A 23,980-nucleotide genomic window follows, 5' to 3' on the forward strand; every position below is an offset into this window, starting at 1 on the left:
TATCCAAAATTGCCTTGGAGAACTCCCAACACTGTCAGTTCAGTTCTTGAGAAGTGATTAAGGCCCCGTGCATAACAGAACTGTGGGTCATAAAATCTCTCCTTACCTTCAACCTTCCCATTGCCTTTATGCTTGCTGTTTCGAAGGGGAGGCACCTCCAGTGAAACTATGCCTGAGTTCTCCAGGATGTTCACCTCCACACGTAACCTCCCCACCAGCTGCTGGGGACGGATGCTCACTGTATATTCATATTTTCCCAGTCGCCGTTGCAAAAGCTCTTCATAATGTAGTAGGAACCTGGCCTGCATCTTGCGAGGAATGAAGACAGAAGCTTTGAATGTCTCATGGCCATTCTCCCTGAAAGGAAAATCCAAAAACACTTTCACACCCCATACACATCACACACCACCTCCTCCAGTGAATGATGAATCTGGATTTTCTTGGTCCAATTAAAGTATTTCCTATTATTGAACATGTGAAACAAGCAAGAGAGAAAACATTGTAATGCTTCACAAAGTTGTGACTCATTGAATTTTAGTGTGCCTTAATTTTCTGGTCTGTTGTTCAGGAAATAACGTGATTTCTTTCCCTCTCAAGTACATCCTGGAGCAACTTGGACATTAAAATGTTGTATAACAGAGTTAGAAATAGCCACAAGCAATTTTACACGACTTAGAGCATGGTAATGACAACAGGTACTGCTGATAATGTTCTTTTTAGCTGCCTCTTACTATAATCCATGGATGGGTATGCCAAAGCAGCCAAAATAAAGATGGGAAGAGAGTATGTCACTTCTCAGAACACAGCCAAATGCACAACGCTTACCTTCCATCTGTGGGGCTTGGAGGCTTCTTGTGCCTTTCTTTGTCATCACCGCTATGTTTCTTTTCTTTCCCTGTGACCTCCCCATAGTAAGTCTTGTTGCCGATGATCCTGGAGAGACCAGAGGTGTCAGCTTGACCACTTTGCACCCCCACACAGTGACAGCCATACAGTTTGCTGTAGAAGGGTTCACAGACTGTGTACGTGTGAATAGGCTACATGTGCCGCCGGTGTAACTCTACTGGAGTCCACTCAGGTCACTGAGACAGAAGCTGACTTAGAAGTTACCTGGCTGGTTACACCAGCAGAGTACATTTTTAGTCCAACAGTTTACCTCTCTAAAATGCCAGTTCAGCGGGTAACCCCCAAAGCATAAGGATTCAAACCAGAATGCACAGCAATTGCCAAGAATCCCAGTGAACACATTTTTTTGTCTGGTCTTGAATCCACCATCCAGATCAATATTCATGGTGACATTCAGGATGAGTGCTCTCAAGTAGCTGCCTCCCTGACTAAAATATTTCTCCCTGCGAATAAGTTACAGAGCCGTGGATTTCATAAGGAAATAGCCCTTAATGTACATTTTGGTTGGCCACTGACAAAAGACTGTTTTTCCTCCTATTCAGTCCAAATGGAAGACTTTCTAAAAGAGCAGGTCCCCTATCTGCTATGGTCAGGTCCAAAATTATGGCCCCAATATCTACTCACAGAGTAGATCTGAGCACGACCAAACCAAACATGTTTTTGAAACCAAGAGCTTAATTTTTTTCCTTAGTGAGTCATTTTGGTATGAGCTTGGTTCCCCTCTACTTGCTCTGTTATCCACACAGAATGACCAGCAGCAAGTGAAGCTCTCTGCTAGTTGGAGTTGACTCTCCTCCATTGACAGTGAGGAGAACCTGGAACAACAAGGAGCTTCTTAGACACCACAGTCTGGCAAGATAACTGTCATTGATGAAACTTCAATTGGAAAGGTTTCTGAAGGCTAGATGAGATCTTTCTGGTTCAAATCAAAGAGAGGAGGAGAATGAAGATGACAAAAGACACTCGGGAAATAGAATAATTTTCTTCCCTACGTACACTGAGGACTTGAGTCTTAGCATCCTGTCATTCAAGGACTTGCTCTGTGCTTTGGGGTCACAAGTCATCTCAAGTGGAGTACAGCATCTGTGTGGTTTTATTTTTCCCAAAGAAATACAAAAAGCCCTTTATACAGTTCTACTGAGGGTTTAGCCAGTTTTTGAAATCTCAGAGAGCTATCTGTGGGATAAGACAAACATCATCCCTCCAGCTGTCAGCATTACTTACTTACATGGTAAAGTTGGAGATGAAGGCTGCAGCTGGGATCTGCATCTCAAACACACCTTCGCGTGCCTCAGATCCGCTGTTCACCATCGTGCACGACACCGTGGTGAAAGCATACCGAGAAATGATTGTGGATTTCACAGTGAATTCAGACATCCGAGGCCTGGTTTCCTGAGGGTATCAAAAAGTTACCCATTAACACTGGCAGCTAAATAACTCACCCCTTCAATGTTTTGATGGCTTTAATACTTAGAATCATAGAATCATAAAGTTGAAAAAGACCATCAAGATCATCAGGTCCAACTGTTAACCTGGCACTGCCAAGTCCACCAATAAACCATTTCCCTATGTGCCAAATCTACACATCTTTTCAATACTTCCAGGGACGGTGACTCAACCACTTTCCTCAATATTCTCCAGCAAGTTACCACCCTTTGAGTATTAGACTCCCCTATGAAAAAACACTCAACAGTCAAGGTGGGCTTGCCCTCAAAATTTCAGGTGAGCTGCAAAAGGTAAACCAGGAACATGGCACTACTTTTGGTCATGCGTAAGAGCAAAGGCTGCAGTCATTCTCCTATGCTTGGGAAGGGTCCGGGAAGGATAAGAACCCTGATTATGCCAGTCTTTATGTTGTGAAGCACACTGACAAAATCCACCTATATCCTAAATTGCACCCTTCAACCGCAACCATGTGAGAGGATTGGGATTAGTCGCTTGTGGCCTGGGAAAAGAAATCCAAATTATGTCTCCATAGGATCCAGAAATAACATCAGAGAAACTGCCCTGTGGACTGTGCACAATGCAGCATCTTCAAATTCACTCAATCAGATCCGTAAATTACATAAACAGAAAAACTGCTGTTAGTGAAGCAGGGTGAGTTTGCCTCTGCTGAGAATCCATCCTTGAGGTCTCAGCCAATGGATGGATGGGACTTAATAAGAAACACTGACACTGTGATGTCTCAGGCAAAATATTTTAAGCCTTTTAGCCCACACTGGATTCCTTCCAGCAGAGAAGCAAGAGACCTCAATGAATGACACATGATGTAGCAATAGAAGCTGAAAGCCAATTTCTGCTTCTTGGGAATGTGTTTTTGTTCACAAGCCCTGGGTTGGAGCATGTCTCCAGGCTAACGTGATTTTTTGACAGCAACATCTCCATGGAGCTCAACAACTTTCTTCCTGGAAGTCTTCAGTGTTTTTAACTATAAGCAGTCAGTGTAAAAAAAAAAAAAACATTTCTGTATGTTGCCTTAAACAGTCAAAGACCAAACCCTCAAAACCAGAAGGAAGCTGAAGAGTAAAATACATTGGAAATACAGAGCAACTTCACTAAGCCAAATAAACTGAAACTCTTCCTATTGAGGTTGATAAAAAGTCACAGCCACGTAAGACTTGTGAAGACAAGAACATACTCTTCAGCTGCACTTCCAGGCTCTTTTTCCAAATACAAACAAGTTTGACAAATGGCTTAACAAAGGGAGCAAGTGTTCGCCTAAGTATGAAACAAGAAGGTTTCTGTAGTAGCATCAGAAGCAGTATAAGTACTGAGCATCCAACCAGCCAAGCTGCTGGGCCAGTGAATTCCAGGCAAATGGAAGAATGAGGATCCACTGGAAACAAACACAAAACTGTCAATGGACTTGGAATAAAGCCCCACCTGCCTACACTTTCAAGGCTTGGAAAGACTCTGACAAATGTGTCTCAGATTAATCCAATCATGATAGATATTTTTAACAGCTGTAGAATGTGCAACGTGCTCTCTGTGTCCTCAGTCATCCTGCTCAGCACAGGCTCAGCTCACACGGAGCACGATGGAAAGAAATTAGCACTTCCAGGGTGCAATTCATCTCACTGATTTGAGACAGCTCAGTGAGATGGGTTTAGACTAGACATATCTACTCAGATCTAATGCCACTCCCCTTGGCCACTAGCGGCTTTTACTCCATCGCCGGTGATTAGAACTAGATCCTGCTGTTCTTAGGACCTCCCCTGTTACATAGGCATGGCTTTCCAGTCTCATTATCCTGAAGGTGGAGAGGATGGGGAGTTTTGATCAGAAGTAGTGTTGTAGGAATGTTTCCAGATATAATGAGCTGATGTCTCATGTAGGCTTCCATACCATTAATTGCCTGTGGCATAGCAAGAAATATAAAGGCTATAATAACAGAAGTAAAATAAATAATCTGAAACTAAAGCAAATTCTTTGGTTGCAGATCTTCTGCATCCACTCCCAGGTTCTGAATTTTATCATAAGCTGTGGGTTCATAGTTGACAGCTCAACAACAAAAGAGGGTCAAGTCCTTTGCCTTTAGTTCAGATAGAAGGTGATTCTGCAGTGAGAGATCTGACACTGTATCTAACATTGAATGCAGTGATGGATTCACCTGAACTCAGAAAATCTTTAGAATATGACAGAGGACATGGACTTGCCCTTGTTAAGACAAGAACATAATAATGGTTGTATTGGGTGAAAGCAAAGGCAATTCTAGCCCTGTAGCTTATCACTGGCAAAGATCAATAGTGCACCACTAGAGAAGAGTGTAAAATCAGTCCAACCTGCACTGAAAATACCCTGAAATATCATCTCAGCTTTCAGTAATTTGTGGCTGAAGGAACTCCTGAGCCAAGGGCAATATTTTTGTCCTTAGTAAACCTCTGGATTTTTCTCTATGACTTTACACAGCTGCTTTGTAAATCCATGTAAACTTCTGGCATCCCCAACACCTTGTAGCAAGGAGTTCCACATCTTAATAGTATTTTGTATGAAGAACCACACCACCTAGAGCTTTTTCGTGTATCTACTATTTGTCGGCTTCAACTGATCTGTGTCATATATCTCTATCCCACTGAACAAGCTCCAGTTCTGATATCCTAACAGACTGAGGACTGGCAAAGCCAAACAGCAACAAAAAAAAGAAGACATTCAACACCTCTCCCTCTTCCTGGTGGATAGGAGTTGCTGTTGAGAAAGCAAACACTGTATAAGGGCATCACACACAAGGATGAAAGAAGTGATTTATCTCCCCACCCCTGGAAGGGATCTGCCATTCCTTGTATACAGAAAATATAAACAGTGGGGGCAGAGGCAGGTTCCAAACAGGTTGCTAAGTCAGGCTTGGCGGGCAGCCCAAGTTCCAGTCTACGATTCTCGTGCGTTCCCTGGAGCTCTTGCACAATCCATCAGTGCCTGATGCTCTGACCTACAGCTGCACAAACGCCTGTTTGTTTTCTCCACTTTTTATTGAGGCCTTCGTAAGATGAGAGGTAGCACAAAGGAAAGAAGGAAAACAAACCATTTGTTTAATATTATTATTACTGTGATTTATTATCCCTATTAAAAATAAAGCTAGGGAATGCCAAGGCGGCAGATTAGCACACTGCTATGAGGCAGGTTGGCTGGGTGCTTTATGAAGGTGTCCTGTTGATTATGATGAACTGGGAGCTGAAATTTTCTTGTCAAACAAATGATTTTATGCTTGTTTCCATCAAAGGTTTGTAAAGACAGAAGAGAGCTGGAGATAAATGAAATACACTCCAAGCTTTTGCCTTTATCAGTTGCTTGCATCAAAACAAACTGACTGCGTCTCAGATTAGAAGTAATAAACTGGTAATAAGCCTGAGAGTTGCTCTCCTCCAGGCTGCTAATTCAAATCCATCAGAGATCAAAGGGATCAGAAGCTATTAACATGTGATGGCTGCTCAATGTGTGAAAAGAGTTCCTCCAGTTCTCAACTGGGCAGTCTCCTTACCTCAGAAAAGCCAGAAAAATAACAGGCTGTGAACAGCAGTTTCATCGGCTGCCTCTTTAGCCAAATTTTTGATGTAAGCTGTGCAACTCTCAGTGCAGCAATCTAGCCAGATCTCACAGATTTGCTGTACATCTCATAATTCCAGTTTTACACCTTAAATTTTAGGTTCCCATGCTGAAAGAAGGGTATTGGCTTCCTTGTTTTCTTCCCTTCTTCAGTAAATTTTGGCCTCTGCATCAACAGAGAACAAGAGAGATCTTCAAATTTCAAAGCAAACTCTCCCTTTCTCTTCAAATTGAATGAGATTTCGTCAGGCTTACATTCACCACATGGTTATGGTTTATAACCTCTCCAAATCTGGGGTTGAGAAGTCGTATTAGGAAGTATTAGAAGAACCTGTACCTGTTGCACTGATCAAAATGAAGATTTGTTTTTACCTAGAATCTCACCTTACCATCACTCCCTGACATAGTTTATTCCTGGGCACAGGGATTTACACACACATGTATACACGTGGAACAAGTGTCATTCCCACAAGGTAAAATAAAGACACAGTGTGATACATACCAGCCTCTGCAAAAATTTGGCCTGCCTTGGAACACGGCGTGCAACCTGCAAAGAGTTAAGGGAGTTAGTGGAGCCTACAGAAGACATGTCACTTGTTTAAATCCAGACATGGGTTTGTGTGACTGATCACCCATAGCCAGGTTCAAATGTTCCTCTGGTTTAAATTAAAACCTAAATCTCTGCTATATTAACAGACCCATTGATCAAAGCTCAGCAGTGGAATGTGGCTCTCTCATGCAAGGAGGTGCTGCATGTTTTGCAAATGTTACATGTCAAGAAACTCTCTATTTGAAGACAGGGACCTCAGTCCTTAGCCCTATACTTGGACGCTGTGACTTTTCCCTGGAAGTATATTCCCTTATAGCTTCCTATGGAGTCTCATAGAGGCTCTGTGTCACTGTTTTTGCCCCATTGCATGGTATAGGGCACGTAATAAGGGCTGCTAAATGGTCCACAACACTCACCAAATGCCACGCAGTACCCATCTACAACCTCGGGTAGTTAAAAGCCAAAGCTTGAGCCAAAACCAGGTCAAAGCCTGGCACTCGCGGTGGGGCTTAGCAAGCCTAACTCCATTCTGCTGCATGTGTGGACTGGCTTCAAGGGAGGACTTATGTAAAGTAGTGTTACAGCATCAGCTTTATTGATATGACCTCAACAGCGGATCTTTTGCCTAAAATATCTCCAGAGCTACTGTAAATTGGTTGTGCAGTGACAGAAAAGCACTAGTTGTGTGCAAATAGGGAATAAAGATACTTAACTCAACCACAGATTTTATAAAGTGCTTTGCCTACAACAACACAATCATATTCCTTGTGTTGCCCTTCACAACAGCTCCTCTCACTTCTTCCCTGCACATGGTGTCTCAGCTTAGCAACTTCTCCAAATTAAATCCCTCCCCAAAACAGAGAGTTCAAGTCTCTTTTCAACAAGGCAAGCCAAGAGACTTCTAAAATGTCGGTTAAAATCTGGAGGGCAGATGAATGCAATGATGGGGGTTTTTTTACCTGATTTGCCCTTTCTGTTGATTTACACTGAAATAACAGCATTCCTTGTCAAAGAGATGATTTTTATCTCTGTTTATATCATACATTGCAAAGCTCAGGAAAGCCCAATGGAGAAATTAAACACTCTGCTCTGCTAGAATCATTATTTCCTTCTTCAGTATTTTAGCCAATATCTTGTAAAATTAGAACCATGGAAAAACAGCTGAGGAGAGGAGAGGAGAGGAGAGGAGAGGAGAGGAGAGGAGAGGAGAGGAGAGGAGAGGAGAGGAGAGGAGAGGAGAGGAGAGGAGAGGAGAGGAGAGGAGAGGAGAGGAGAGGAGAGGAGAGGAGAGGAGAGGAGAGGAGAGGAGAGGAGAGGAGAGACATTGTCTGCAGTTTAAATTTCAGAAGAAACTTTCTGTCTGGGTCTGTTATCTCAGGCAAGCAAAGCATCTCAGGAGCCTGATGTGGGAGGCTGCAGAGTCTCCATCACTGTAGAACAAGCCAGATAAATGTCTGTGAAGTTGGTCCTGCTTGGAGATCAGTGCCTCTCAGTACTTTTTAAACTTTTACCTATTGGAACAAATCCACCTGCCATCCTGTATGGAATGGCCACAATGGCTTTTACTGACTAATTGGTGAAACTGGAAATTTTGTTACTGGTTTTATCTTTCCCCAACACACACCCATTTTGTTTTCTTTCTGTTTTGCATAAGAAGGCTTTGTATGACTTGGCTGCTTAAAAGCTTCCTTCTAAAGTCTTGAGGCTAACCAAGAGACATTGGTAAGTAGCTAAGGATCACCAGATAACAGTATTCTGTTTGCTGGGACTTCATGACTACTGCCAAAGCACTGCTGCAGGGTTTATGGTATTGATAAGTCCACCAAAGTGTTTTGAATCATCCAGCTTCACTAGCATCATCTAATGGAACAATTTCCAAGTTCCCATCAACCTTTACCTTCAAAGCCTTCCAAAGCACTCATTGAAGCCAGATAATTGCTAGTAGTGACAACATAGCTGTTGCCATCTGCTAGTCTTAGCATGGTATACAGAGGATAAGCTGGGCAGTACTAACCCTGTAGGGTTACCTGTAGTGGTCTCCAGAATCTGTCAGAGATTTGTTTATAGCGTGGTTTGATGATCTAGGGAAGCATCTGACTGTTCTTAACCTGACTCGTGTTCAGTGAGGATGGACAGATGTCCTCTTCTAGATTTGGCTGTCCCAGGGGGCTGGATCACCCCCTCTATTCATACATCACTGCTTTTCTGTTGGAAGTTACTGCTGCCACTGAGCAACACAGCTCCTGTGAAACACCCTCATTTGCCTCAGGCAAGATCAGCCAGGTTATATCAACACTGTGAGCCTGTTGCCTGGGCTTCACAACTGATTTTCCCCCTAAAGCTGATAAGTGAGAGTTTCCAGATACCACTCCACTGGCAGGGCAGTGGTGGAGATATTCTGTCCTGCTTGGACAGGTGGGTCTGCAAGACAATGTTGGTTTGTGGCTGAATTCCCCAACAAGGAATATGTGTTCATAACAATCTGGATTGACAATGAAGTTGCTGAGGTCCTCATAGTGGAGAGAGTTGGGCAGTTCTGGAGAGAGATTCTTCCCGTTCTGAGTGGGATGAGCGACTGAATGACCAGTACATATCAATAAACATGGAGAGTCTCACTCTCCCTGTTTACTGTATGGCAGAAGACACCAAATACAGGCATGCAGTGACATTTTGGACATGCCGGGGTATCCCATCTGGCCTCCAACAAGGCACAGTTCTTCCATAGATCCTGTGTCTTATCTGCCATTCCCACATGGGTGTCTCAGATATTTCAGAGCCTCTGAGATCTGATCAAATTTAGATGAGTAATTGATGCCCTAAGTGACCTAAAGTCACACATGGTATCTGTTATGGACCTGAAGGATGTGAGCACAGACCTGAAGCTCAGCCTTTTAAATCACAGCCTCCCAAACCACCACCCAAACTCTCGCTAACTTGAGAAATGTTTATTTTGCTTACAGACCCATTTCCCCAGAAAATCTAAGCCACACAATAATATGACATAACAGCCCTCACTTTGCAGAACGTGGTGTTTTTTTTTTCTCTCCTGGTCAAGAAGCATTTTACAAGCTGAAATTCACAAGGTTCGTTTTATCCAGCATGAGTTAAAAATCAAGTGCGGTAAGACTGAAACCATAGTCGTAAAAACTTTCCTCTGAGCCCGAAATACTCTGAATTACTCAGACTGGCACACGGCCAGGGCACTGCGTTAACTCCCTTGTCCCTGCGAAATGTCTCATTAGCACAGCTATGGGGTTGTCAGCCTTGAACCCATCCCCTGACAGCAGCACCCATCACGGGAGGGTGCCGGTGCTTTCATGGCTTAGCACCTCCAACAGCTGCCTTACTTGTTAGTAGTAATCTCCCACAGAGCTGAGCTGCTGCCACAGCCATGGGATGAGTGTAATAAATGCGTTGTTAGCAGACTGCCCTGCATGTCAATACTGATTGCTGAAAGGGGACAAGCCAGCCCCGGCCACCAGGTGCTCCCCAATGACGACCGCCTTGAAACCTACTTGCTCCATGATGCTGTAGTCTGCCAGCAGCTTCTCTTCCAGGTACCTCGCCATCAGCTCCGAGTCAGGCTGCCCCGCCGAGGTGGAGAAACCCCAGCAGAGCCACAGCCAAAGGATCATGGTGGAGGGGGACGGTGTTTTTGGGGCTCCTGCCCCGCAGGTGAGAGGAAAACCCCGCTGCCTGCAGCTGCTGCCTGTGCTGCCGGACAGGCTGCGAGGAGGCTGACAGGAGGCGAGACCAACCCACCCTCTTCTCCTCCTTCCCAGCTCGGGACCGGCCCCTTTTCCACTCCGTGCTGCCAGGACCTGCTGCGAATCCTTGCAGGGTTTCCATCCTGCAGCTGCTCCCTTCAGCTGGGGGTTCCATGGACCTTCATGTCCCTCTCAACACCACCCTCATCCTCAGCCCCCATCTCTCCTCATGTGACACAGAGGGGTGGCTCTGGGGGTCCCTGAGGTGCTGCCGCCTGTCATTTTGGCACCAGCAGCACCCCAGCCCCATGGTGGCCCGCAGTGGGTGGGGGAAAGGCCGAGGAGACATTTCCTCCAGCTGGCTGGGTGCTGAGGCATGGTCACTGCCACAGAGCGACCGCCTGAGGGGCTGGTGCCAGGCACTGGTGGGAGCTGGAAGAACGCTCTGGGCTGCCAAGGTGTCTCCTCATGGGGTCAGCCATGGCAATGGGCAGGTTATGCCAGAGTCCATATTAAAAAAGGGCCCTCCTACCCACTCCCTTGGGGAGTGCAATCTAAGGACATGCTTTGGGACTGGGGCTTTACCCAGGAGGGTTAAAACCTGTCAGTTTCATGCTATCTGAAAAAACAGCTTGTCACAGAATCACAGAATGTCAGGGATTGGAAGGGACCTCGGAAGCTCATCCAGTCCAATCCCCCCGCTGGAGCAAGAACACCCAGATGAGGTTACACAGGAAGGTGTCCAGGCGGGTTGGAATGTCTGCAGAGAAGGAGACTCCACAACCACCCTGGGCAGCCTGGGCCAGGCTCTGTCACCCTCATTGAGAAGTTTCTTCTTACATTTAAGAGGAACCTCCTGTGTTCCAGTTTGAACCCATTATCTCTTGTTCTATCATTGGTTGTCACTGCGAAGAGTCTGGCTCCATCCTCCTGACACTCACCCTTTATATATCTGTAAACATTAATGAGGTCACCCCTCAGTCTCCTCTTCTCCAAACTAAAGAGCCCCAGTTCCCTCAGCCTTTCCTCAAACAGGAGATGCTCCACTCCCTTAATTTTCCTGCTCCCCAGTCTGTTTGTGAAAGCTGCCCCAGGGCCCACCATCCCGGAGCAGGGCAGGGCTCCCTACACACCCTCTCCTTGGCACCCCGCCGGGCACCCAGGTGCCTCCCCACTGGCAAAGATGTCTGAGAACTGTACTTTAACTCCTCTCTGGTCATCCTGACTCCACCTCTCAGCTGGACAAAGCTGAGGTGAGACTCCCCCTCTTCCCTCTGATTCCTGGAGGCAGAGCCCTCTCATTCTCAAACAGCCCCAGGGCAGAGGCGGCTGCCGGCTGCCCATGCTGGATCCCAACTGCTTGGCTGCCAGGGACATTCCCTGGGCACCGCTGTGCCAGCTGGCACGGACCCGACTCGTCTCATCCCTGGGCATTTGGGAACTTGCATCTGCAGCACTCACCTAACCCCAAATTAGACACATCTGCTAACTTCTTAACTTCTTAAACCCAGTCATTTATTTTTGGTTGTTGCACAGAATCACAGAATGAAGCACAGAATTGTTGGGGTTGGAAAGGACCTCTGGAGATCATCTAGTCCAACCCACCTGCTAAAGTGGGTTGTTGTTGTTGTTTTTTGAGGTGCTAAGTGCTGCACACACAACCTCTCAGGATCTGAACCACTGTATTTTCTTTTTGCTTTCCAGCTCTGGGTCATGAGGGACTGAAGCTGTTTTTCCTTCACCTCCAGTCCACAGCAGTGACACCTTACTGAGATGTATAAACTCAGCCTTAAGCCACTGAAGTTTCTCATTCTGAACAGACACATGAACACACACCTGAAAGAATATCACAGAATCACAGAATGGTTGGGGTTGGAAGGGACCTCTGGAGATCATCCAGTCCAACCCACCTGCTAAAGCAGGGTCACCAGAGCAGATCACACAGGAATGCACCCAGGTGGGTTTGAATGTCTCCAGAGAGGGAGACTCCACTAAGAGCATATGTCCTGGGAGTATTATGCCCCCCAAATCTAGCATGTGTCATGGAGGAGCAGGAAGGTGCCTGCCCCCCATTTGGAAGGAATGAGGGGAGCTGGAGATGGAATAAAGGGAACGGATAATGAGGTCAACACCTTTGGAACTCCCCTTCAGTAAATCGATGGCTCAGACATAGGCTGAGGCCACACCATGTTCACACACAGGCCCCTTCTGGCGTTGCCAGCAGGAGGGAAGGAATCGAAAGCCTGGCCCGTCCCTCTCCCACTGGGACCAGCCCACCACTGGCATGTACAAAGGCTCCTGGTGTAGCCACATCCCTGATGGGAGCTGTCAAGCTGGGCAGCACCGCAGGGTATAATGAAGCCCTTATGTGGCTGGAGAAGAGAAGATGGTAGGAGAAAGCTGGAGAGAGGCTGGAGCAGGATACTTCGGGTCCCCAGAGACACCCCAAATGGTTGTTGTGCTGATGGGGTCCCTGGTAGAAGGTAGTCAAAGGCATTATCTTCAGCTCCTCACCATTTCAAAGGGAGGTGGAAGGGGGCTCAACCATCCAGCTGGAAATCAAGAAAGGCTTCAAAGCGATGGTACAGGTTGAGACATGGTTTAAGGACACACAAAAAATAATTTGATTTTTCATCTGGGTTCAGTTTGCTTCATCTTCTGAATGTCTTGTTTATCTCCAACACAGAAGTGTACAGGAGGAGGATGGTAAGCATCGTTGTAACCTCCTGTGTCCTCACTACTGACATTGGGATGGGCTTTTCCTCAACCTGCTCTCTTGTTATTTCATTTTACCAGGGGACATGGATGAATAAAAGTCTTACAGCATATGCTTAGAAATGCTGGAAACGAGCATCTAAAATTATGTATAGGCTGATTTTCCTGCTGTTTTGGAAAAACTAGAGGAAACCAGGGAACCATTGTAAAAGCAAGTCAAAACTACCCTGCCTACTCTATAGGTAGCAGTGCTTCTCCCATTGCACAGGTGAGGAGCTAAGGCACAGACTAAATCAAATCAGTAAGACAATGCAAAGATATTACAATAAAGCTGATCCTCACCACATCTGATGAAAGGAGGTAATTCAGACCAAAACAGGACCCTAGAGCAGGTACTGGATAACTAGTAGGTATAAGAGAATGAGCTGGGAGAAACACAGCCCTTCCTAAAGTGATTACAAGCAGCCAGTTCTGCTCATGATCTCCTCAGTGGGGGCACATAAGGACACAGCACGTAGTAAATAAGACTAAGGTGTGTTTTAACATGGTTCAGATGCAGTTAGGTTTGGTGAGTGAACATGAAGCCTGAGGTCTTGATTGTTCATATTATCCCCCTCCTTGATCTCCTGATTTTGGGGGGGAACATGGCAGGCACTGTTCTGGGGGTGCCATCGGAACCTGAATTAAGCAATTACTCATGTGTGTTCACGTTAGACATGTTTGGTGCTGACTTTTGCTGACTTAGCAAGATGAGCAGCTGTTCTTTGGGTGGGAACTGAACAAATTAAATTGCCTGGCATGCCCACGGCCAGCACAATCTCAGAGCTGAGCTTCCACACGTATTCCATCTGGAATGGATCACATTATGTCAAGGAATCTCTCTGTGTTGACGTACAAACACATGCACTTTGGTGATGCTTTGCCTTCACGCATCTGCATCCTCCTATTTTTCTGTGCAAGGCTCATGGGTAGGACTATTCTTCCTCATTTTCACTATACCAGTTAAATAAACCCTGTGGGGAGTGCTGAAGGTAAATAAAATGTTGGCACCTTCTAGCTCAAGAGCAGGGGTTTTCCAGACTCCAGACTTAAGCTGAGGGAACAAGATCAGAGCTGGATTTGGTCGTAAGATCAGTGCCATGGCTGCATGGTTTCATAAATTAAAGGCTTCCAGTTCTCTATACTTCTAGGTAGAAGAACGGGATGCCAGACTCCCACCTCACACAGACACATCTAAATTAAATTCCCAGCTGAACCAAGAAGTAAATCTACACAAAGCACTAATAAAATGTAAAATTTAGTGACATTCAAAGCCAGCAATTTGATCAAGCAATTGGCAAGAGTCCCAAAGGGTAACAAAGTCATAGACATAGACAAATGTCCAGAAGTTAAGTTAATTATGGTGAAGTTCAGGGAATTACATTAAATATTTTCTTTCAGGTCTTAACGTAATCAACCTCCTCTGAAACATCTGGATAGGACCTGATGGTCCCTAGTTCTCACACTATTTGGGAGGTGCCTGCATTCCTGAAAGGTCTTGTCTGGGATCTCAGTGGCTGCTGATCTCCCTGTTGCCATTAGTTGTGTGTGTCACAATCCAGCAGAGCATTTCAGAACTTCAACATCTGCTATTGGCCTGATTTGGGATGAAAATTTTAAATATGCCCGAATTGTCTGCCAAAGTACCTCGGTGCTGGGGATGTCTGAGTCTGTCTGGGGAGCTTCTGTGAAGCATGTGTTGAAGAGGTCATCTGGGCAGGCAGGTCATCAGGTCCTCACACCTGAAACGGCTTTGTTGGATGGCACTACAAAGAGGTTAAAGCTGACACAACAAGAAACCCTGTTGAGTATGTCCACATATAGTTTCCCAGAATGGTTGGTGTGTAGTGGGACAAAGTGTACTAGGAACCCTGAGTAAGTGTGTTGCTTTGCAGATACACTGTGTTCTTGCTTGGATCACTGGAAATTTTCAGATAAGAAATTCAATATGGGAAGGGGAAACTGTCTGTCTCATAAGATGCAGGAATTGTGAGCATTTCTGCCCAGGTGCAAGCCAATTTAACACAATCTAATTGTTCTGACGAACAGGCTCTACCCAGCAGTAACTCCAAGTGCTTCAAGGAGGACAATGCATGAAAAATTCCTTCCAGAGGGATTCTGGCCACGGAGAGGACAAGTCATGAAACAGCCTAACTGACACATACCACGAAATATTTACTGAGATCCTGTCCTGCCCATGAAATTCTGGGGAAGTCCACCTACCTAGGCAGCAAATGGTAGGGCTCAGAGACCTTTATGAGCATCCTCAGCTCATGTTCCTCCTGTATATTGTCTATACATTTTCCTTGAGAAATTTCAGATTTTTTGACAGTATATTTGAGGTGTTCATGCCATCTAGTGGTCACACTGATGTCCTAATTTTGTTATTTTTGCAGGAAAAAATAAGCCACATTTGGTGGTTATGAGAGAATTGGAATAAAAGGTTACAAAATTAATGTTTAAAGTAAATTCTGTTCTAAAGGCACTTTTTCATCTCTCCAGAGCATCAGTGATTATCTTCCCAGTCCAGGGTCCCAGATACCTCCAAAAAACTATCTTAAGATTTAAGTTACTGATGAGAAATGACTGGTAACTTCGAGGTAGGAGCATGTGTGTGAACAGAACTCAGCTTAGACAGAAAATTCAAGCCATAGTAGATACTGTCAACACAGGAAAGACTGGATACCCTATGCCTGCTGCTCTTGCAGTCATGGATAAGCCCTGTCATAGCTATAGATCCAGGAGGTAGGAGTCATCTGATGAAGCTTAGATGTCCCCAGGGCTTGTGTCCTCCTCTGAGATTTCTGGCTGGACTTCCTACATGGTGTGAATTGGACCCAGCAAGGGCAGGATTCATCCCATACTATGCAGCAGGTAATTAAATTGAGTCAAGCACTATATGGTCAGAAACTATTCTATTCTATTCTATTCTATTCTATTCTATTCTATTCTATTCTATTCTATTCTATTCTATTCTATTCTATTCCACTCTATTCTATTCTATTCTATTCTATTCCACTCTATGCTATTCCACTCTATGCTATTCCACTCTATGCTATTCCACTCTATGCTATTCTATTCCACTCTATTCTATTCTATTCCACTCTATTCTATGCCATTCAATTCCATTCCATTCTACTTTATTCTACTCTAATCTTGTCCGCTGTTTTTTTTCCTCTGGGTTTACACTGTAGGTCAGTCTTTTCCATTGAGGTTGCTCAGATGTCTGCCAGTTTCCATTCTTCCTGGAAGAGTGGAAGTGGTAGCCCAGCTCCTTTTGTCAGAAACCTACTTCCTCCATTTTTTCCTCTTTTTGCTTTGCTGGCTTACTGCATCTCACCTCTTGAAGTACCCAAAGAGGCAGGGAGGCCAAAACAGTTTCAAAAGCATCCGGGAGCTGCACAACATGCATATGAAAACATAATCAGACGTGTTCACAGGACTAATTTTGAAAAACGAGAACTATCCCACCACCAGATAGGATCCTTTTCCAGCCGAATAGAAAAAGGGAATTTGTGCAGGTCAGGATCCAGCCCAAGGGTCTCTGCCAACCCCCATGAGATAGATGGCTGGCTGGGAAGGCCCTTGGAGAAGCACAATGTTGCTGCCCCCATCACTTTGAGAACCAGTCTTCACCTCATTTACTATAAACAAACAAGCTAGGAGTGAGTTCTTGCTTTGATCTTTCAAAGCTTTGGGTACTCCAAGGTCTGTGCCCAGCAGGAAATTAGTCAAACATCATGGGAAGCTGCAAAAGCAAGAAGTGAGCCTATCCAAACCTGAGCTGTTATCGAGGGCAGAGGCGAGTGAAGACACTATTTGGATAACCCTTGCTCAGGCACCACAGCTCAGACTTACGTTGCAAGGCAAATATTTACCTATGGCCTAAACAAAGTCAGCGTTTCAAAACTTTGTTCAAAATACAGCATAACCCTGAGCTGTTTCCTTGAACTTGTCTCAGAGAAGGAAAGATCTTGCGGCTGGTACCTATGCGGGCTGTTCTCAGGAGACAAGCAGGAAGAAAATGAAGCATCTGCTGTGCTTCCTGGGTTTGTTCCTCATTCCTGGAGTAGGAAGCTTCGATCTTGTTATCGATGAAATCCCAGATGTGAGTATTTCAAGGCAGGGCCTAGGTCTCCCTTCCTTGTTGAAGTCAGCGTTGAAACTGCAGCTGTCTTGGGTGGGAGTAGAATCAGATCGTTGCTTCACAGCTCTGCTTGTATCTCATGAATTCTCTTCTACTTACAGCTGTAAATGGGATTGTTCTGATAATTGGTTTTCACCTGTCATTCATAGCATTGCTTCTTTAATATTATTAAAATTAGGACAGTATGGGCATAACTCCAATGTTTTCTTCAAGGAGGATTAATATTTTTACCTGAACCTTGCCTTTTCTGTTGGTTTTAACCTTGGGCTTTCAAGTAGACTTCTATGCTCAGACCTTCAGCATATTTTATATCCTGTTTCCCTGGAATAAACACAAACATAGCACTTTGTTGATGGGGTCTCCTGTGTGGACCACTATGAACCTCAGCATAGATTTTTTACAGACTCAGGTTTTGTTAACAGGAATTCAAATATGGACTTAAGATCCTATTGACTATGCATTCCTCAGCAGAGAGATGAGATAATTTATAGAAGAGCTTATAAAGGTTGGGATAATTCAATGATGAAAAGAAGCATAGTTATAGCTTTGACTCTGAAGTGAAGCTGAATCCAAATTTAAAGCCCCTGACTCTGGTGAACTTAGATTGTGGTGTCTATTCCCCTTTCCACATTGCCACATTGCAATATTTCTGTGAAAATAACAGGGATGGTGTGAAGCTTTCTTTTCATTTGCAAGATTAACAAAAAGAATTGGTGAGCAGGGATATGCTCTTTTTTCTTCTTCTTCTTCTTCTTCTTCTTCTTCTTCCAGCACTTTTCAAAACACAGTGGGATTTTTATCCTGAGTTTATAATTCCCAGGAAAAATATTCCAGACCCGTGGTCCTTTCTAACCATAGACACCATGCCAGCTTAATATCAATGTGCTTTAAAAATATCAGTTAATTTTGTGTCAACTTTTGTGTGTGTGCTATGATATAAGTCAGAGAGCAACTCATGAACTTAAACTTCTTTACTGCCATGAATTAAACTTCTAACAAACTTTAATTAAGAGTATTGCTGTGGTGTAAGAACCACACTTCTAATTGCATCAGTGCTTGCACTTGGAAAACACCTGATGTTCTTTTACTGCCAATGGGACAAATTTAGGTCTCAGGTATATTAATATAAAACCAGAGACAACTTCTGGTTTGAGCAAAAATTCTCTGAATTTGCTGGTTTAAGTGAGATCAGCATCTGAAATGCTGTAGTTGTGATGTCTGGACCCACCCTGATGGTGAACTGCCTCTTGCTTTTTATGGTCATTTCAGCATGTTAAAGATTACTCCTTGTTTCAGAAGGGAAGGTTGTAAAAAGATAGTAAAGGTCATGATCTTAAAAGAGTATATAGAGCTAATTGGCCACAGGGGGAAACTGAATGTGTGAAGATGCAGCATTTTGGTCCCAGGTGGTTTGCACCTTTGCTCCCCATTTGCACCAAGGGGAGGTAAATTCCCTTCAGAACCCTATTAGAGTGCTAATCAGTAACAAATCAAGTGATAAATCAAACGGCAAGGCAACAGCAACACTTCTTTCTTTCTTCCTCTTTCCTCTCTAGGAAGTGGAAAATCTGATTGACCTAGAAATTGACGGATTTCCTTCAAGCTCCAAGATGAGAAATGCCAGGTACCAGGTACAGTACCCAGAAATGCTTCAGAAAAAAGTGAAGTAAGATTGCCTGGGAGCAATTTGCAGGCAGTCTGTTCCATGTTGTGAGTGTGCAATCAGGTGGGATTAGAAGGTTCTTATATGCCTTGAGACTTCCATTTCTCTTGTTGGGATGAGAACTACTGCTAATCCTTTACACAGTACCTGGAACAAGAAGGCTTTGTTCCATATCTGAGCTCCTAAGGACCACAATACAGATGCTAAACAATGGAGATACTTGTCTGTCCAGCTTCATGTGAAGGAAAAATCCCTTTGGTATCGGTGGGGCTTTTCCATGAGAAAGTGGAAAAGGATTTCAGACACTGGCAATGTGGGCTGAAACCATTCAGCCCTGCAGAGAGTCCATTCATTCATACTTAAATCGGGTCAAAAGAGTGCAGCACAGTGTCACATAGCTAATGAGCTGGAAAATTCTGAGACTGGAAAGAAACCTTGTTTCCAGCATGCTGATGGGTTGTAGTTTACTGTATTCTGTCAGCTTCTGAAACAGAAACATTTAAAACAGCATTTCAGGAGTTTTCTTGCATTTTACACAGTAGTAATTAAAGATAATAATAATGAAATGAGTTGTTTGAAGATATTAACTTTTATTACATTATATTATTATTATGGACTGAAAGAAGTTATTATCAGAACGGACCTTGTCCTCTACTAAAGCTCTAGTGGTCTCTGTCATAAGCTTGTTCAGTACAGTGAAAACAAAAGATCCTCTTTGGTAAAGTTGGATTTCCCAGCATCTTTGACGTTATGCACAGGGAAACACGATTCTTCTTTATCCTAAGGCTTTATGAAAGGGTCTTCACACAGAATGTAAATGTAATTTACTGTCACCTAAAGCCCCCATTACATTGCCAGAAAAATGGAAGATTTTAGCACAAATATGAATCCAGCCAGATGACGTTTGCCAGACCATTATCCAAATAATTTAATCATGATCTAAGCAGAAATCCCGTCTAACTGCACTTCTTCAGGGCATAATTTCTTTCCAACATGTCTGCATTACTGCTGTATGTATTATGTTGCCTTTGCTACCCAACTTTCTGGATACATGGTGATATAGACATACACATGCAGAAATTTGTAATTCTACTAGTGTTTTTATTATACCAGCTATTTCTTATATTCCCATATATTATTTCCCATCCTTTGCCTATCAAATGAGCCTTTGCAAAAAAAAAAAAAGTAAAAATAAGATCTCAGCTGTAGGTTATGTTATGTTAGTTGAGTCACATTAAAAGATTAATAAATGATATAAATTGAACTATGTGAAACAACTTGATACGGTAGCTCTTGGCCAACAGAAGGCATACAGTTACTTAGTGTTAATCACCAGAGGAAGACTGTCTTCCAAATTACTCTTTTAGCACTATGTATTTCTACACTGAGCTCAGTAGCCTATTGAACTCTGCATACCCTATGGATTAGCTCAACATAGAATGAATTGAGTTTTATGTCCAGATCAGGTATTCTTGTGACAAATATTTGCTCCTGAGTAAAAATACTGTGTCTCAAGGATGTGAATGGTCCTTGTGACCACAGAAACAGGGCACCCCATGGGCTAGAATGCAGGTAATCTTGTGAACCACTGTGAGATGGTATACTGTCGTTATATCTGTTTTGGAGATAGATAATGGAGTGTGTGTCTAGACTGTGAGGTGGGATGTTCTGTAGCGTGTTTCCCAGTCATGGTCCTGATGTCTGGTTGTCCAGAGCCAGGTGGGATCACACCTATTTCCTTACTGCTCTGCCTGGTTTGCTCTCTATGAGAACCAACACAGAAATGAAATGAGGGTGGAACCAGTTGGCTGGAACACAGAGAGTGGAAACATTTGGCTGGAAAACCCCCTGGCTCCCAGGGTATGAATTTGACCAGAAAGACCAGGATTCATCTGCAGCACTGTGAAAATAAACTGCCAAACTCTACGTTGGAAATTGCTCTTCTTGCACCTCACAGTGAGAGTCATAATCCCCAAAAGGAGTCTGAAGAAGTTGCAAAGAGATTGCAGTGTGTTAAAAAATGCTTAGGAAGTGGCTCACGTGAGAACAAGGAAATCTGTAAGAAGACAGCATGCTGGGCATCGACTTTTCAACCTCTTTCTTAGCTTATGGATTCTTATGATTTTCCCTGGGAGTTTTTATGCCCCAGTAGAAAATAAGTACAACATCTCTGAATCTGCTGTCCTTGTTTTGCTAAGTCATACCTCAAAAGTAGACTGTGAACTGCAACTCAAAAGCAATGGTAAGCTAGGCATCCCATAGATAACATAGAAACTGCAATTTCTTGTAATGCATTACCTCCTGTATTGCGTTCCTCCCTTAGACACCATGACTTCTTCCTCCAGGGACAGGACAGGAGGCATCATAGCCAACAGCCTTGGAAAATAGATAACTTGAAATACTCAATATTTTCTTGATGGTAGACTGTGTAGTAATTGCAACATTCATGTAGAATGATTTGAATGAAGATCATTATGGAGAACTAAATATCCATAGCCTGCACAGATAGAATCATAGAATCATAGAAACATTTTGGTTGGAAGAGACCCTCAGGATCATCGAGTCCAACCACAATCTAACTCTGGCACTAAACCGTGTCCCTAAGAACCACATCTAAATGCCTTTTAAACCCCTCCAGGGATGGTGACTCTACCACTGCCCTGGGCAGCCTGTTCCAATGCCTGACAACCCTTTCCATGAAGAATTTTTTCCTAGTATCCAAGCTAAACCTCCCCTGGCCCAACCTGAGGTGTCAGGAGAAGATGAGTCTCAATACCTAAAGACAGGACCCAGCAACTGTCAAGACAAGATCCTTGAAACAGTTCTGGAAACATTTCTCATCTCCACCCTAACCAGCAATTTGCCACACAACAGCTGTTGCACAAGGTGCTGTTTCCATACGGTGCAGTAATCAGCAGATCTGGATGCAGTTTAAAGGCAAGGATCAGCCAATAATCCAGAATTAGCATGTCTCATGTGCCACAGAAGTCCCTGCAAGGCCCATGTTCTCCACAACCTCTCCAGTGCTCAGATCTGAAGTATAGTTATCTACATCTCTATCCTTCTGGAGTAGCTGCCCTCTGCAGCCTTTGAGATCCCAGGGGAATGGTTGGCCCACCCCATGTCTGATCTCTAGCAGCAGTGGTGGGAGTCACTGTACGTTCAAGTAATTAGTTCATGTCTCCATCAGTGCTTCCCCTTTCTCCTCCACCTTCCCGAAAACAAATGAGAAGGAAAGCTGGACATCTTGAAAGCTTTATAAAGCTTCACCATTATAAAGGTGAACCTTGAGCTCTTCTGAGAACCAGAAAACTAACGCAATAAAACAAATCCTCTCTGTGCTGAGGTCTTGGTCTTCAGATTTTCAAAATTTGTTTCAGCTAATTGTTTCAAAAATTGTTTCAGTTAATGTTTGTTTACTCTTAATTTGTATTCATGCTAGTGATGTTTCCCACCCCAATGAAACATATGGGGACAATAGTCATTCCTTACAGTCTGGTTCTTTATCAGATGTGAAGGGTCTGGTTCACTGTACAGTGCTGTTTGTGGGATGTCAGGATGGACTGAGTGAGGATCAGTCCATCAGGCTTTGAAGAAGGTCTATATAGAGCCATAAACTTCCAGACCCTGAAATCCTAGTCTGAATGTTGCAGGTGGAGCCTGTATAAATAGGAAATCGAAAACCTGGTTTTGTTTGCTTGTTTGTTTGTTTGTTTGTTTGTTCAGGCAGGCAGAAATCCTGCAGTCTCTCTGTCTGTCCTTGAAGGATCCTTAAAATCATCTCACTAAAATGATCTTGCAATGAGATGTATCATCTCTAAAGCAACCCAAGATTTTCCTAGTAACAGTATGTTAATCACCTTCAAATGAACTTAGTAACTATTTAGCAAGCCTAATATACACAACGTGACTAAAGCAGTTTTTGTGAGCATCTTCTGTGATTTGGATCCTCTTGGATCCAAGTGTTGCTGAAACCTGAGATGAGATTGGTATGTTCTGGTACATTTTTATGATTTATGCATCAGTACCTGAACCAGTCTCCCTAAGTTCTTGATCATCATCAATGGAATTGAAGGGCTCAGTTCAGTTGCCCACATGTACGGATCCAGCAGCATCAAAGACATCAGGTGTCGTGCAAGACCTACAGGAGCTCCATGATGTCCTGGAGCTCCAGCTGAAGGCCAGCAGGTACCTTTGGGCACCTCCAGCAGCACTGGGCACCCACTCCCCTCATCAGTATGGTCAGCACTGTTTAGGGCAGGACTCATTCAAAGTGTGTTATCTATTTTCAGATGAAAGGGATCACTCCATTGACTGTAAAGAGCTAATTTTGCCTAGTTGTGATGATAACACCAAAGTAGACAGGTGTGTTAAACAATTGCATCTTCCTCTAGAACAAGTTGAGCCAAATCCCACCCCAGGGTCACTCATGTGAGTTTCGATTGTGGGGAATTAAACAGTATGATTCTAATGGCCACAAGATGTCACCACCTCTTTGTAGAAATTTCCAAATGGAAATATTCATACAGCAGGAAAAAAAAACTGCACTACACAATTAATTGTTTCAGCTTTTCTAAGCAGTGCATACATAATTAAATTTACATATATATAAGTATATAAATGTAATATCAATTATGCAATAGGTTTTTATATACATCATATTGCAGATATTGCAATAATATCAATATCTATTCTATAATGTAAATGAAAAAAAATAAATAAAAATGTCTGGATTTTGAGGTTTTTCCACTTTTTGTTTTCTGAGTATGACTTTTTGCCAGCAACTGTTCCTTTCAGGAAGAATATTTTTGATCTAGAAAAGAGTGTTTTCCATAAAAAATAAAGGCAGAGGCAGTGAGCTGTTCTTCTGTTTTTGATAACCTCCAAGTCACAGCTGGGACATCATGTGCTCCAACATCCCATGTATAAGTACATAAAATAAGACAAAAGAAATATGCACACTAAGTCTGAGATCTCAGACCTTCTCTGATCATCTTGGAAAGCAGCTTTTAGATGTCGCCACTGTCTGATCCGTGTCTTGAAACAGCCACAATCTTCTCCTTAGCTTTGCTGAAACATGTTCTCCATATTTTTATTTTCCAGAGAAGCACATCCGACTGGGGCTACGTTGGAGATCTGGTGAGTTTTTTTCTTCCTCTGTGGAAAATAAGACTGAACAAAGTGATTTTCTAGTTAACCATTTTTCGGAAATC

General features: G+C 43.6%; 2 protein-coding genes across 3 annotated transcripts in view; one reads left to right on the top strand and one right to left on the bottom strand.

The window, feature by feature from the left end:
* Positions 1-10,202, bottom strand: part of ITIH5 (inter-alpha-trypsin inhibitor heavy chain 5) — a 46,703-nt gene extending 36,501 nt beyond the window's left edge. Inside the window, exons 1-5 of one of the 2 annotated variants that reach the window (XM_082071972.1) lie at positions 10,012-10,202; positions 6,449-6,493; positions 2,135-2,298; positions 826-933; positions 107-357 (exon numbers count right to left, since the gene is read on the bottom strand). In XM_082071972.1, the coding sequence (XP_081928098.1) occupies positions 107-357; positions 826-933; positions 2,135-2,298; positions 6,449-6,493; positions 10,012-10,131 (688 nt within the window). In that variant the 5' untranslated portion in view covers positions 10,132-10,202. The remainder of the gene's footprint in view (positions 1-106; positions 358-825; positions 934-2,134; positions 2,299-6,448; positions 6,494-10,011) is intronic. The other variant, XM_082071973.1, reaches the window with a different exon arrangement.
* A 6,779-nt stretch (positions 10,203-16,981) lies between these two features.
* The window catches only part of ITIH2 (inter-alpha-trypsin inhibitor heavy chain 2), a gene marked incomplete at its 5' end in the record, with an annotated part of 28,605 nt that continues 21,606 nt past the window's right edge, over positions 16,982-23,980 (top strand). Inside the window, 3 exons of the mRNA XM_082064356.1 lie at positions 16,982-17,065; positions 18,661-18,735; positions 23,871-23,906. Of these exons, the coding sequence (XP_081920482.1) occupies positions 16,982-17,065; positions 18,661-18,735; positions 23,871-23,906 (195 nt within the window). The remainder of the gene's footprint in view (positions 17,066-18,660; positions 18,736-23,870; positions 23,907-23,980) is intronic.

Source organism: Streptopelia decaocto (assembly GCF_964273445.1).
Source record: "Streptopelia decaocto genome assembly, chromosome: 1".
In the NCBI taxonomy this organism is placed as follows: Eukaryota; Metazoa; Chordata; class Aves; order Columbiformes; family Columbidae; genus Streptopelia; species Streptopelia decaocto.